Genomic DNA, 16980 nt, shown 5'->3' on the forward strand with positions numbered 1-16980 from the left:
GAATCCTTATCGCTCTTTTCCTGGACAGTTTTGTTACCTTGCATGGCCCGTCCCTGCCAGGCCTCGCGATGTAGGACGGTAACCTGAGAGTAACCTCTTACATGTCCTGGAGTTGTTCCGTTGATCCATGCATCCAGATTGTGCTGTGTAGCTCCTCTGACATACTCAAATTCCATTTCATCCATAGTCGGGACAGATGGCGAAACCATGTGTCGTGTGCACCCAGTGATCTCAATAATTCATGTGAAAGTGGGTTAACTACCGGCTAATGCCAGTTAAAGTAGTCATCAGAGTAATGAGGACACAAAAGACAGATTGCTTTCCTTTACTAATGCCTCTTTCAGAAGCACCAAAATGCTGTATAATCTTAGAAAACCCAGATCTTGCAAAGTTATTTCACACTGGGACTGCCATCATACACTTCTGTGTATGATTTTCTGATGGCTGAGCATTTTTCCACTCAAAAAGTTTTTATCTAATTCTACACTTGACCTAATACGTTGAATGTCTGGAGCAGCAACTAACGCAAGCTTAAATAGTGTTTAGATCTCAGCTGAATATGATGCAAAGGCGCTATAGCCATCTAGAGATGTGTCTGCTTGTTGGAAAATTCACCCTGAGAATCTCCTCCAGTGCCCTGTTGATGATGTCACAGACTGCTCTGATATCAGTTGGTCAGAGCAGATACTGTACTTGTTAACTGATGTTGCCATTTTTGTCTTTTATTTGAAATGATTGGTAATTAATTGCTATAAACAGGTTATATATATATATTGTAGACAGTATTATAACCTGTCTGTGAGATGTAGATGCGTATTGAATAATCAAGATTACCAACGGAGCCACATTACACTGTCCACATTATTGTCACAAATGGTCATACTTTTGCACAACCCGGCTTTTCACTCAGAGCAGCCAGCTGTAGTATGCCCTCTGAGTGCATGCTGGCAACACATATAAATGCAGCTCAGCTGACACTGCTAATCCAATCACAGTCCCCACAAAAGTAAACTGTGGTGCAGGAAAGGTGATGCTGATTGTATGAGTTAACCCATTCTGACCGGGCACCCATTTTGGTGTTTAGCATCATGTTATGCTTTACCCATTGAAAAATAGCAGATCTACAAGCTCATATCGCGCCACCGAGTGGCGCGATACGAGCTTGTAGGTCTGCTATTTTTGAAAAAATCGAAGAACGACTGACATTTTTTGAATCTGATCTCAGGTCAGAATGGGTTCATCAGACCAGTGTGTGTCCAGTGGAAACCTCGTATGAATCTGATCTCAGGTCAGAATGGGTTAAACAAATTAGACCGAGCTGGGTGTGATTACACACCTTGTGCATCAACGCACACCAGGCCCCCAGAGAGCGGCTGGGAAACGCTGAAGCACATGCACGGGCAAAAGAGTGCGCAGCTGGGGTTTACAGAGCGTTCGTTCATGAATCGATTCAGGCACGTTCATGCGGAAGGAGAACGTTCTTCCGGGTGCTTCAAACGCCAGTGAGCATCTTCCATTGAAGTAGCTGGGGTGGGGGGGCAGTCCGTATTCATTTATGATATATTTTCTCTATTATTAATTTATTTTTGTCAGTTTGTATTGGGGGTGGGGGGCGGGGACATGGCCAAAGCATTTCTGGGGGTCCCCAGCCAAAAACGTTGAGAACCCCTGCTCTAGTTTATATATAACTCCATGAAACACATGCACGAATGAAGAAGGGTGGCCAATGCCTGCAGGTAAAGTGAAAGGCATGTGCCACAAATTGGATTTGCAATGGGAAGCTTCGCCCTTTGCTTGGATATGCAGTTAATGGAAGCGAAGCTAATATTCAATTTGCAATGCACATGCACATCCACATCCACACACGCACAACAATAGCCTCTGTCACGACTCATGAGTCATGACTGCTATTGTTGTCACTCCACCAGGCCATGCGGCCGAAAGCCGGAGACTATGTTAATGCCCCGTCCGTCCGTCTGTCCGTCCGTCAGATGTGACGCACGAGCATGCGCGTGTGCGTGCGTGCGTGTATTTGCGTGCGTGTATTTGCGTGCATGTCTGTGCAATCCAATCCAATCCACTTTATTTATATAGCACATTTCAAAACTCCGAGTTTACAAAGTGCTGTACAGGAGAAGAATAAAAACAAATGCACTAAAGCTACCACACAGAAAAACAACAGGGAGAAAACAAAGTACAAACAGTGAAAACAACTGAGACACATTACAGAAAAACAACAGAAAAACAACAGCATCACAGTGAGTGTTTGTCTGTGAACAGCTAATCTTCTGTACTGTTGTGTTGGACCTATCGGTGTGAAACGGTGCATGCAGATTGCAGACTCCAAGGAGGCCAAGGAAGAAGAAGCTCCGTTACACAGAAAAATAATTTGTTACTGCTGCAACAGATTGTTATCCAAACCTCATGCAATTTGGTACACATTATCTGTAGCCTGCATGTGATCAAGACATAATCTGTGAGATGTATCATATCGTATATTCATAGTAATGAATGCAGCCCCTGATTACCGTGTAACTTTGGATGCTCACTCACAGTAGGCCATGGAAGAACCTCCACCAAATTTTCCTCATGGTGGCGCTACATCAGCCTACTTGGATCATCACTATATATATATATATATACGGCATGGTGCCTTGTGGGCCAGCTGTAGGCTATCAGTGCCACCGCAGCACTGATTGCACTACTGGGCACTACTGGGATTTGTCTATATAGACCCGGCCCTTTTTTGCCAGATTCCATTTCCCACCATATACGTAGCATTTTCTTCAAAACACACTTTTTGCTACTATTCCTACAGATTTTGTCCAAAATTCAAAATGTTCTGATCCGATTCTAATTGACTACGACTGCCTTCCAGAATGTGTGGGCCGCCAGAACCGTGGTATATGAAAGTTGCTTCATTTGGTCGTCAAATTTGGTATTGCAGGACTTCCACATTTAAACTCTACTGCGCTTGCGTCTACCAATTGAAACCCTAGTGCGCCTGCTCGGTGCTCAAGTCTTTCTATTTGGGCACCACATTTGGTGCTCACATCAAGAACAATGCGGAAGGGCCATCCGCCCTATAACTCTATGCATTGGGTAGGCAACCTGGCCTGGCAGAAACCCGAGCACACTTTTCTTGTTTGGATCTTATTTCTGTGTGGAGACAACTATAACTCATGGCTTGGCGAGCAGAAAAGTATCGTTATTTGGGATATTGATCTTCTTTTCATTTGGTGCTTCCAGTCTTGCAAATCAACATTCCAAACAGTTACACAGGATGTGGTGTGCTTGCTAACTTTCCTGCCACACGATTGGCTGATTGTCACTCTGATTTGACAACGATTTACTGCATGCAATTTGTCCATCCACGCGTGGAAATAATACATTGAACATTTTCATATCGTGGCAAAAACATTTTATTAATTTGTCGCCAAACCGCGATAATCAAATCCATGTCAACGTGACACCAATGCCGTTGGCAATGCACATGATCACCATGCTAATGAGGGCAACGGCTGAGGAGGCTGGTTGATCATCTTTCTGTCTCGTCACTGTCCTTGTTTATCATTGTTTATCATTATCTTTGCTGGAGATGGAAAGTTCTCTCGTATAACCTTCCATAGTGTATGGTAGTGTCTGCTGTGAGATGCACAAATCCATGGTCACACAAATAAAAAATGCACAAGGTTATCTCTGTGAGGCTTAAAAGTGGCTTTGTAATCTGTGTGTGTGTGTGTGTGTGTGTGTGTGTGTGTGTGTGTGTGTGTGTGTGTGTGTGTGTGTGTGTGTGTGTGTGTGTGTGTGTGTGTGTGTGTGTGTGTGTGTGTGTGTGTGTGTGTGTGTGTGTGTGTGTGTGTGTGTGTGTGTGTGTGTGTGTGTGTGTGTGTGTGTGTGTGTGTGTGTGTGTGTGTGTGTGTGTGTGTGTGTGTGCGTGCGTGCATGTGCGAGAGAGAGAGAGAGAGAGAGAGAGAGAGAGTATACAAAATAACTTAAGAACTACCCCTGGGAGAGAAATCCCCTTTCCATCCAAACCTTCTAATCTCTCTGTGATCCTCCACACCTGCCAGGTGTCCAACCTGTATCTGTACGACAGCGTTCTGATGCTGGCCAACGCCTTCTACAGGAAGCTGGAGGACAGGAAGTGGCACAGCATGGCCAGCCTCAACTGTATGAGGAAGTCCACCAAGCCATGGAATGGAGGATGGTCCATGTTAGACACCATACAGAAGGTAGTCTGTCTGTCTGTCTGTCTGTCTGTCTGTCTGTCTGTCTGTCTGTCTGTCTGTCTGTCTGTCTGTCTGTCTGATCCATGCTAATGCTGCATCTGCAGGAGATACAAATCATGTTTTTTTTTGGGGGGGGTTACTTCTTCTTCGACAATGGCACATTAATATTTGTTGTCGGCACTGACATATTGGCTCCATAGCATCAACATTAAGCTGCAAGATAGTGTTCTGTGATTACAGTGCAATGTCTTCATGGATTTCCTATTGAAATGCTCACATCATTGATATGGTTTTCATTTTATAACCAGCCCATTCATCTTGGAAAGCTGTGAGTCGTGCCATTTGGGGACTAACAAAGTAGTTTTATTAAAATGTGTAAAAGAGAGAGCGGAACAATAGCAAAAGGACATGCTGTCACCGCACTCCGCCTCGTCTGTTATTCTAAATGTCATTTCCATAGACTGAATAGGACACGAGGTTGACTCGAAGGCGAGCCGCACCCACATGCTGTTACCCTTCCTGTCCTCAAGTGTGTTGTCAGACGAAGCAGAAGTGACATTCACATAACACTTAAAATACAGTCTATTTACAATTGCATTATGTTATGGAAAGAACTATAAGAATGTGCATAGAATGTAATTTCATTGTACCAAGTTTATTAGTCCATTTTCTTTTGTCAACATGCATGTATACTGTAGTGTACACTGTAAAGTCCTGAGTGTTCATTTAATTTATTTTACTGGTCCATTTGGTTCGATTTATACACCCTCAGAGTTTAATGAACACTGAAGATTGTACAGTGTATGCGCAACACACATACTGTACACACACCCTGTGCACATATCGTCACTGTCGGGTGGAAACCTTGTTTCTCCATATTTCAAACGTTTGTTTGTTTTTTTCATAAATTAAAGCCCTACTTCATTGCATGACAGTGTTGGGCGAAAAGTCCTGGAAAAATTGCTGATCTATAAGCTTACGACGTGAGCTTGTAGATTTAGATACTTGTGTGTCTGATATTGAACCACTGAAAAGTATATTAAAGAGAGTTTATGACTAAAACTACATTGGATCCATTGGAACACAAGTCATTTTTTCAAAACGTTTTTGGTCAATCGAGGTTCCCGGCCGACAGTGACTATAATATATGCTCACGCTGACAAATGCACACAGAGACAAGCACAAGAACACAGCAGCCTTTCTAATCCTTGTCCTGGCCCATGGCGGTTCAATGACTGTTCTGCATGCTGTTGCCATAGGGACGGATCAGCGGCCTGACAGGGATGATGGACTTCCGCGCCGAGGGAGGATCCAATTCCCATGTTCAGTTTGAGATCCTCGGGACCAGCTACAGCGAGACCTTCGGGAAGGATGTGAAACGGGTCAGTACGCACACAGACTGCAGCAGGCAGGAAGTTTCAGCCTATATTTCCCCTGCATGAAAAGACCGCTGCAAAAATGTGTCGAGTACATCACAGCTTATTCCTGCAAATAATAATAACTTGAATTTATATAGCGCCTTTCAAGAAACCCAAGGACGCTTTACAAAACAAAAAACAAAACAAACAAACTACCGGTAGTTGCCAAAAGCCAGAGTAAAGAAATGTCTTTTCAGTGCAGACTTGAAAGAGTCCAATGTAGGAGTCTGGCGAATCTCCAAGGGGAGACACATAGAAGGCTCTATCGCCGAGGGTCCACTTTTTCACGTGACGGATGGTGAGGAGTTCCATGTCCGAAGACCTCAGGTTTCCGCTCAGGGGTGTAGTCCTTGAGGAGGTCTGTCAAATACTGTAGGGCAAGGGCATGGGGGGGATTTGTAGGTGAGGAGGAGCAGCAGGGCTTCCCTAAGTCACCTAATGCAATTTGCTCATGGGTGCTGTGCCTCTGGCTGTACATATGTGTCTCCTTTCAAACGGTCGTCATTCAGTCCAATAACAGTCAAAGAAATCAGGACATGATGACACACTGGTTATTCTGTCAGAAGTGCAAGCAAGTGCACATCAGGGATAGTCATTTCATCGCAACTGAACACTAGGGTTTCAATTGGTAGACGCAAGCGCAGTAGAGTTTAAATGTGGAAGTCCTGCAATACCAAATTTGATGACCAAATGAAGCAACTTTGATATACCACGGTTGTGGCGGCTAGCCAATTATTATTCTGGGGACTTCAAGCTGATTACCCAAAGTAAGACACCAGACCAAAGGTGTTCTAGCTTATATATTTTGGTTAAAAAAAGCATTTTGTTAAAATGTTGAAGCTCCATATTCTGATAGTAGAGTTTTGGGTCTCCCCATCTCTCCAACTCTTTATTAAACAGAAAATACAATTTCAGCTTTGATTTTATAATGTTCCAGTCCCATTATTGTCTGCTCATTGTTTTGTTTCAGGATTTCCAACTGGAAATATATTTTCAGAGAGAACGCTGTAGACCACTGTCACTGCAAACACACTATTACTATTTAGATTTACGCCACCTTTTTGTCTGCATGTTTATTTCAGGGGTAACTGAAATAAAGTCAGTCATGCCTACAATAAACGTGCAGACATTAATATTAAATTAATGAGTATACTGATACTCATGACTCTACTCTGACTACTTTTGTACAGTCTACTCTGTTTGATATGCACAGGAAAAGGGTTTTTAGTACTTACTTACTGTCCTTTGCTGTTGAAAGCTGTTGAAAGAAATGAAAGCCCTTTCATTCAAAGGTGGCTGAAGCATGTTGGACTTAATTATTATTCCTTTTGTCTCATTATCTGAGAGCTTGCTTCTGAACTGTGTGGAGTTCAATTGGGTCAAACATTATGGTATTTGCAAGAAAAGGAAAGTTTAAAATAACACATTTGAGCATCGTTGCCTGACGGGTGATGCAACGAGATACAATGAGAAAGAAAGTTTCGACTGCATTGTGCACTCTGCAATTCTCTAAAATGTAGAGAATTGCAGAGTGCACAATGCAGTCAAAACTTTCTTTCTCATTGAAGAGTTTAGAGTCTAAATGATCAGTTCTCTTGATAGAATAGTCACCCTACCTATCTGCTGTTCCATATAGATTAACCACATGAACCCTATAGCGTCTATTCTGGAGCTGTAGAAATGTGCTAACATTCTGTGACAATACAGTAGCAGCGCACAGCGCATTGTAAGGAACACGTTGTGAGCTTGTGCATTGGCTATATGTTTAGCTATTTACATAAAACAAGGTATCAGTATATACCTTGTTTTATGTAAATAGGGTTTAGGTTGTTATAACTAGGCTACAGTAACACTGTGTATTTGCACTTTTGCATTATAAGTCTGGTGCTTTCACAGTGGCAGACCATACCCCACTACCCAGGTTGGCTAGCAACTGCTTCAAATGACACCTAGACAACTCATTAGATAGTTCTACTTCTACAGCAGTACGAGGAGTTGAAGAAGGCCTCTCTGACCTTTTACTGTGCCAGCCTGCAGCAAAATGGATGCAAAACCGCAATACTTGTTGGCACTTCATGCTCTAGAGAAAAGGGAAGGTCTGTCTATCATTATTTGCATAGCTGATATTTATGCAACACTTACAGTAGCTAGGGATTTCTGATATAGTTGTCAGGATGTTTTTTCCGTCAGGGATGTCAGGAGGGAGGGTGCCCTCTACTGGTGTTCTTGGGCTAAAAGATGGGTGTGTTTTACTAGTTTTTACATGCTGTCTTCCATTTTGCAATTCCACCACTGGCTTACAAAAAGCGCACTTGCAGCCATAATGGCATTAGCAAGAAACTCATGAAAGCATTATTTTACAGTAGGCCTACATCATACAGTATTGTAAAATGTATTTAGAACTATAGTTTTTAGTCTTTCCATACTGTCATCTAGGACGGAAGCATTTGCATAATCATTGTGCTGTACAACTTCAGCCTGTCAGCTTTTATCATGGGTTGTTTGCTAGTGTAATGAATACTCCCAATACTAACCTGTTTGACTGTAGTTAGAGGATGGCTTGTGTTCCAGAGCAGTCTATATATCTCTTTTTTGCCTTAAGCAGAGCAAGCAGTGTGACATAAGCAGTGATTCAACGTGAATTCTTTATTGAGGGGAGCTTTTGGAAATCGCTCCCTGGTAGCTGTTACAGTCTTCAAGTGTCATTGTCTCTAAATGAGAGATTGAGAGCTTTGTTTGTGCACTCCCAGCAGTAGTTTGTTTGTTGCCGTTGGTGTCCTGATTCCGTCAGGGACCTAGTGCAGAAATTAAGAGGAATTGAGTTTCCTGGCAATCTATGTGGAGCAGGGCTGACCAGAAGCGGTAATGAAGATTTAATCACCACTCAGCCTAACTGGAATCATGAAGCCAATTCATCATAATGTGCCATTAACATTAGCTGGAAAAAGACACATGCAGCACACACACTAGGCAGTGTAGGCACTACTGCACTGTACATGTACAGGCATGAGTAGGGATTAGGGATGCACCGAAGGGGAAATTCTTGGCCGAAACCGAATATAGGAAACAGTTGGCCGAATACCGAATATCCGAATATGATTAATATTATATATCTTTTTTCCTACCATTCAGGTCATGGCCGTACCTAAAAGATACCTGATTTATGGCAAAATAAATGGTTATGGCAAAACTTTACTTAAATAATAATCACTATTATGGGTCCATAAAACATTTTTTCAGCTCTTTTGAATGCATCAATTGCATATATTATTCAGTGATACATTTTCTGCCTATTAGGGCCGAAACCGAATGGGCCGAAAATGCATTTTTAGCCATTTTCTGACGTATATTTTCTGCGGCCGAATATTCGGTGCATCACTAGTAAGGATGCAAACACAAACAAACATGCACATATTATGATTCTATGCACATATTCACCATTGGATGAATAAACACTGAAAACTGAAAATGTATCATTATTTCTACCTGTGTATATTTATAGTTTAGAGGTTTGAGCTTATGCACATACATGCGTTATACACATTGTTGCTTGCTTTGGCCCTCAGCTACTGAGAAACATGTCTAAAACTCAAAGTGATCAGTCAGGCACACAAGGAACAGAGGGCAGGGTACGCGCCTCTCTGTGCGGGCTCTCTCGTATTCCCAAATCATTAGAGGCAAGAGGGGACAGCAAGGCCAGTTAATGTGATGCATTCAGGGCTGCTGTTCATTACCAGGCGTGGCTATCTTTTTGTCTGCTCTTCACACGCCATGGCCATTTACCGGGGGAAAATAGACACAAATACAAGTACCTCGCTTCCATGTTCTACCTGTAATAGGATGTACCCATATGTGTTCCTGCTCCCTGCATTGTGTGGAGCTGATGCAATTTAGTTGCGCAACATGACTGTTATTATATAGAAGGCCACCCCATTACAAGGTTTCCTCCCCAATACAATGTCATGTAGCACTACATAGATCTGTTGAGTGGTCTAAGTATGTTGCGTACATCTTCAACCCCTGTGCTGAACTCGGTTTCATTTGTGATTTCTTTTCCTATATCCTCTCAGCTCGCCTGCCGCCCCCTACACCCGCTCCATTTCCTAATCCTCTTGACACCTCTCCTCACCTCCTCCGCTCATCTCTCTGGCTCCTTTCTCCCTTTTACATCCGCCAGCCCTCCTAGTTTGGTCCCTCTCCATCATCGTTTATATGCATTCAGTCCATTTTCTGCCAGGCCTGATGGCTCTCAGATGAGGCGTCCTTTTGGTTAGAAACTATAATGAAGACTGAAATACTATTTCCTGGGCGGCTACTGAGTTTTTTCCACCGAGCACTGCTGCAGAGTGATCGATGTTGTTGTTGTTGTTGTTGTTAAAAAAGGCCTACTAGTTTGCTCATATTGACGTGCCAACTCGTCTCAGCGCCACTAGACATCGCTAATGACTTATACAAAGATCTTCGGGTCTTATCATTTTAATGTGAATCCTGACTCCCCCTCACCCGTCATAAACATCCTGCCAAGTGTGCAGGACATTATAAAAATGGTCCACATTATTGAAAGTACCCTGGTGATATTTGATTAGAACTTAATTGAGCAGAGTCGAGAACATTTGTTAAAGTCCTGGAGGAAGTGCATTTGCATAATGCAGTATTATAATTTGGCTACATGGCAATTCCATTATATGTGTCGCTGTAATTGTAATTGTGTATGATGATAAAACCAGAAACAAAGGGCGCTGCTGTCCTTTTCAAGTCATAGACCTTTACTTATGCGAAACTGCCGTTCCCGCCTGTGCTTTCTGGTTGTGATACTGTACGAGTGTACTGTACGTCACTGGCTTCCCCTCCACGTTTTGAACCCGACATCCGAAACAGGTTGGGCGGGGCTGAGGCAGGCGTTGCCTAGCAACTGGGACGCGGCTAACAAATTAAGCCTGCGATATTTCATATGTATATACCGGTAGGTTAGTCTGAATGCCTCAGCTTTAATCAGCTGTCAGTCAGCTGATTGTACTAATCAGCCTATAGCTATTCATCATTCACATCTCAGCTGACCATTATATCACACATCCATACTCCAATCAGAGCTCACGCTCTTAACAGAGCGTTCCTTTAAATACGTCTTCCTACACGACAGCTGCTTCATCACTCACAGGCAGCTGCTGCTGCACGGCTGCTGGCAAAGCTTGCCTCTTTCAGTGCCCCACCCCAGCCTCCACCTTTTGATCATAAAACTCTGGCATAAGCTCAAATACTTGAGAAATATGTCTGTTTATTCAAGCTAAATATCAATGTCAACGTATTGCTTACGTATTGCTCAAACGTGTAAACTGAATGTTGAACTGAAACTCTCGTGTGCATGGCTCTAAGTAAACTAGAATTCAATGTTGATATAGCTCTAATCTGATTCATGGCTTTAACGTTAAAATGCATTCAAGTTGTATGTTTTAATTTTGCATGACTCAAGTTAATCTCATTAACTGTCTTGATAGTCCCTGTTCTTGTATTCACATGGTGGGTTTTGCTAATGTTCTCTGATTTTGCTTAGCATGCTGCTTCGACAAAATTCAGAGATTATTTCCCTGAGCACGGAGCCTTTAACGGCAAGTTTAACTGCATTTGTTGCAATAAATGGTTAATTTGCGACGGCAGGTCGCAGTGAACTATGAAATCGTGCATTTCCCGTCAGTCAGTCAGTTGGTCACGCACCATATATGGTCATGCCTCGTGACACCATGTGACGTCATCAATATTAAGCCCATATATGGACGTGATTAGCCAGCAACCTCTCCATATGGAGCTGACCTGTTCTGACATTCCATATGTTGATCCTTCCCCATCCATCCTTCCTCTTCGATGTCTCCCTTTTGACTGATACCTGTCCATTTAAACTCTAGATGGGCCTGCCCCAAAGTTATTAGTGCAGTTCTCAACAGGCCCGAAAATTAAGGCCCAGCTCTACCTGGGCCCTCATCACAGAGAAGTAGCCAAAATAGGCGATCTACAAGCTCACAACACGTCGCATGGTGACCAGCTTTGAGCTTGTAGATCAGCTTTTTTGTATTTTTTTATTTGAATCCTGAAAAGTTACAGTTTTGGACATACAGTATGAGGTTTCCACCTGACAGCCACGATCTGCAGATTATGTCGGTGGAGGTGGAGTCATTCATGGAGAGCACTGGTTCTCCCAGAGGTCTTCAGGGGGTTCCAGGGGGACTATGGCCGAATACATTTTTGCGGTCCTTGACATGTAGTCAGGGGATATTAATAAAATCTGGGAATACATTTCTTACCAAGAATTTTCTTCACCAATGTGTTGGTAAGGGTGTCTAGTAACATATCCCACATTGATTTCTAGGCTTGGCTACTTTTCTGACCCCGGAATGTGTATTATTCATAACTCTGCATGCGCGCTGTTGGACAGCACTGGTCCCGACAGCAGAGCAGAGAAAGGCTCGCTGCTGTTGGACAGCACTGGTCCCGACAGCAGACCAGAGAAAGGCTCGCTGTTGGACAGCACTGGTCCCGACAGCAGACCAGAGAAAGGCTCGCTGCTGCTCCGCTGTCTGCAGATAGACTGTTGTCTCTTGCTCTCCGTGAAGAACGTTTGAAATGCCAAAGAACTACCCATGTCAACAACACAGACAACAACACACAACAACGCACGACACGACACGTGCACACGCACAACGTGCACGTGCACATGCACGCGCGCATGTGTCCTCTTTTTGGTTATTCAGAATATGGTAACCCTAGATACTAGCCTGGCTAATAAGCCAGCAGATTCGCGTCTGGCTTATTTGCCAGGCTAGATGGATACATCTCTATTGTTGTAACAGAGCCAAATTCCATTCACATTCAATGTGGAAAATTGTATTACCGGTATGCACATGACCTTCAAAAGCATGCAAAGGTGGTACATCTTAGCAGGTTTTAGGCAGCTGTACACCGCAGCAAAGATGAACTCAGCCCAGCGCATTATGTTAGAGATTAGATTGTGCGTGCAGTGCTGGAGGATTTTCATCATCTGTCGTCATTCACTTACAGATGTGTTAATTGTGATTGCTGTCAATTACACTGGGTAATCTATTTTTAAAATTGCTTTAGAAACCCACTGCTGATAGGGTCAGGAGATGCATAATGAGGATCATAGATTTCTTGTTTATTATTTTGTTTTTGTTTTGTTTTTCCCCTGCTAAAAATGAAATTGAAAGATATAATCAAATATCAGAGTTTGCATACAGTATGTTAACACTTTAAAGTGGCTTCATTGTCAAGGAACATGAGATTATGCAATAATAACATTAGTTTTAGGTTATATAGAAAATGACCTCTGAGAATGTCTCTAGGAAATTACATGTTTTTGGTTTTCTGTCCCAGAATCCACAGTCATTTGTAATTCATGGTGCAATATCACACAGTAAAACCCTCAATATTAATTTAACTCTGAGAGTGTGGGTAATTACATGCTAAGTTAAATTAAAAGTAATTGTGCATAAAGGATATTCCACTCTTGTGGAATAATTGCCTACTGATATATGGGGTGAATATCCGTTAGCTTTGTCATTTGTACTTTTGCATGTACTTACATTCCTAAAATATAAATTATTCCTGCGGCACTCAAAATAAGATATATGCTAGTTTAACTATTTATAGTAACTCACATGGAATACAGAGACTAGTCAAAGTGTCCCACTTTACTTAATATGTAAAGCTGCACTGGTAAATTGTAAATAGAAGTTGATAAAGACAGAGGAGAAAAAGTATATGTAATGTAAAGACTACATTTTTGCTGAAGATTATACATAGCAATACAATCTGTCTCCCTTCATATCTTGTTCCTCTCTTTACTTGCTTATTTATCTTTTTTCAGTGCATTCCCTTCTTTTCACATGTTATCTTTTTTTTGTCTGTTTTCAACTTTATTATCTGTATTCGTCTGTCTGTCGGTCGGACGGACGGATGGACGGTCAGACTGTCGGTCTGTCGTGTCGGTCGGTCTGCCGGTCTGTCTCTTTGTCCCTGAGTGTGACAGTAGAGCTGCATGTTGTTGCTATGGGAGTGACAGACAGGCGTTATGTCAGTCTGTCTGGATCATCTCGGGTGCATCAGGGCAGATAAGCTTTCACTTGTTTTTATTCATTCAAACGGCAAGCTGGTTTATCGCTGTGCTCCAGGTGGGATGAGATAAGGGTGCCAGCTCCGCATCCTTCCGGGATTCAGGTGCTCATGTAAAAAGAAAGAGAACTGAGCAAGACATCTTTCCACGTGCAACATGCATGCTTGCTATGTGCAGACGCAAAAAAACTCCATTGTTCACATGCATCCGGGGAGGCACATATACCGTACAGACATTGATACACATCAATACAATAACAGTTATTCTGGTATTTTTTGATAATGGAAACCTCAGGATATCTGATGCTGCATGGCCTACCTGTTGTTGAGATTGGTGGTAGTCTCAACAATACTAATTCTCTAAGTGAGCTCCAGGGACCCCCAGGAGTTCTTCGGGAGGTTCCAGGGCGTCCCCTATTTTTACCAATCTACAAGCTTGCAACCTGTCACAATGCGTCATATCGTGACATATGAGCTTGTAGACCTGCTCCTTTCAAAAAGTGTCGACAAATCTTGACAAAATGTTATGTATCTCTTAAAGGGTGATCCCTAGCACACAATCTTGACATGGCAGTGATGGCACACATTCTTGACATTAGCTATTTTGAGAACCACCACTACAGTTTCCTTAGAAAGCAAACTGCTCAGTCTTGGATGCAGATAACTTCGTCCACATTCTCCAACATCTACAGTACAGCAACTTGTTTGTGGATTTCATCATCTCTGCCTTCAACACTGTTCCTCAGTTGCTACACAGCAAGATAACCCTGCTAGCTTTAACCTCCAGCACCTGTCAATAGATCACCATGCTTCCTGACAGGCAGGAGACTGGGGCCCCGTCTGTCCGACCCAATGTCTATCAGCCCTCAGGGCTGTGTTCTCACTCCCATCACTCTACTGTAAATCAATAGTTCCCAAACACTTTCATGTAGTCAGGGAATATTATCAGAATAATGTCAAATCTGGGAATACATTTCTTACCAAGAATTTTCTTCACCAATATGTTTGTAAAGGTGTCTACTAACATATCCCACATTGCTTTCTATTCAACCACCCCAGGGGACAGCTGCTGAAAGTTGGGGTACCATCAACAACCAATATAAGGCAAAATGTTCTAAATTTCATTATGCTTTAAGTAGCATGTGACGTATCAAACTTACATGATTCTGAATCCTTTCCAAGCATTAGTTTTGCACGAAAAACACTAATTGGGCTAAAAACGGCCATAGCCGTCATCACAAATGTGATGAGGTCAGCACATTTGGGCAACTTACCCCAACTTACAGCAGCTGTCAAAGATTCGCCTAGGGTGGTTGAATAGAAATCAATGTTACTAGACACCCTTACCAACACATTGGTGAAGAAAATTCTTGGTAAGAAATGTATTCCCAGATTTTATTAATATCCCCTGACTACATGTCAAGGACCGCACAATTGATAATGTATTTGGCCATAGTCCCCCTGGAACCCTCTGAAGACCTCTGGGGATCCCTGAACCCCACTTTGAGAACCAGTGCTCTCCATGAATGACTCTGCAGATCGTGGCTGTCAGGTGGAAACATCATACTGTATGTCCAAAACTGTGACTTTTCAGGATTCAAATAAAAAAATACAAAAAGACCGATCTGCAAGCTCAAAGCTGGTCACGATGCGACGTGTTGTGAGCTTGTAGATCGCCTATGTTGGCTACTTTTCTGTGACACTGTAAAGTAGGGCATTATTTTGCAATTAAGAAAATATATATACAATTGTTGAAATATGGAGATACAAGGTTCTGCCAAATGTGTGTGACCTTCCAACATTTTGGAGCGTGGTATGTACATAACCACCTTGAGCTCAGTAACAAGACAGAGAAATATATATCATCCCCTTGTCTGTCCTATCTGTCTTATAAACAAACTATTAAAACATTTTCATGTCGATGTATTGACATATAATCAATCAAATGTGTATTTCATATAATTATATAAAAAAATACTTCTCGTTATTCGATTAACCTACATGAGCAAGATTAAGTCAGTCATTGAACATATTTTCTGTTAATTGCCCAGTCCTACTTCTACATCATCAGTAAAGCCCACCAGAAATGCTCATGAAGAGCTTCCTTGAGTCCCTGGCATGAGTTGTAAACAGCTGCCAGATGGAAGTGCCATAAACTGGAGACGCATAATAGTTGGAAGTTGGAACCAAGGATTTTCTTCCTTAATTAGGCAGCATACAGTAGATAGCCCCAATTTTAGGTGATAATGTAATTGAGACCATTGTTCGGGGTACAAATCCAGGACTGTTTGATTCCATCCCTTTAACATGTCCAGGAGGTTTCAGAGTCCCATTAAAAAGTGTTAATATAACATGTCAGGCACTCTTTCCTGTTTCCAGTGTGTTTTTAAAACGACCATATTGCAAAGCCTCATTAGCTCAATATTCTCTGCTGTGGAAGGGCTCAAAAGGTTATGTTTTCTTGATTCATGCATCATATTTTTTAGCTCATCCTATTGCAGGGGCTACTTGTCAGTATTGGCTCGTTAAATTCACTCTTGAACCTCATTGAGGCACACGATGGATCCTCATGCATGGCATGAGCACACCATAGAAAACTTTAAGCGGAAATATTAAAAGATAATAATACATCCACTGAGGAAAAAAACACCAAGTTGTATTGAAGATGTGGTAATGGTAGAAAAGAAAGAAAAATCAATATGTCATCCAGGTATTTCTTAGCACCTCTTCAGAAATGTTTTCTCAGGCGAACTGTCGAATCAATAGAATTCTCTGTTTTCATGTTTCTGTTATGTGAAAGGAAGAGGATAGAAGACGAGGTGCTTTAACACCTGCATGCTAATCACAGTGTAAAACCTCCTCAAGCTTTCTCTAAAACCTTCTCTTTACAACTCCTCTACATAGGAGACAGGAGACAGATGCATTGCAAAGAGAGTAGTGTCGGACAAGTGAGCAGTGGCGTGCACAGATAGACACTAGGGGGTGCTACACCTGCCCTTTTCCCTCTGGGTAGAAATGTGCACTTTTGAAGAAGAAAAAAAGGGGGGGGGGGGTTCACAGTGTAACCCCCCCCCCCCCCTTTTTTCTGTACAGTATGTGGACCATGGTGACGTTGATCAATTCTTGATAAAAAGCTTCTAATATATCATTTAGGCCCAAAAATCTATACATCTCACACTATTAAGGCAACCGGCCTTAATTTTTCACTT

The 16980-nt window shown here is 42.3% G+C and overlaps 1 protein-coding gene across 2 annotated transcripts in view; it reads left to right on the forward strand.

Moving 5' to 3' along the window:
- grid1a (glutamate receptor, ionotropic, delta 1a) overlaps nucleotides 1-16980 on the forward strand; it is a 292626-nt gene that overhangs the window by 244291 nt on the left and 31355 nt on the right. For both annotated transcript variants that reach the window (XM_080781653.1, XM_080781654.1), the window contains exons 6-7: nucleotides 4074-4235; nucleotides 5492-5614. In XM_080781653.1, the coding sequence (XP_080637779.1) occupies nucleotides 4074-4235; nucleotides 5492-5614 (285 nt within the window). The remainder of the gene's footprint in view (nucleotides 1-4073; nucleotides 4236-5491; nucleotides 5615-16980) is intronic.

Source organism: Protomyctophum bolini (genome assembly GCF_963924005.1).
Source record: "Protomyctophum bolini genome assembly, chromosome: 14".
Taxonomy (NCBI): domain Eukaryota; kingdom Metazoa; phylum Chordata; class Actinopteri; order Myctophiformes; family Myctophidae; genus Protomyctophum; species Protomyctophum bolini.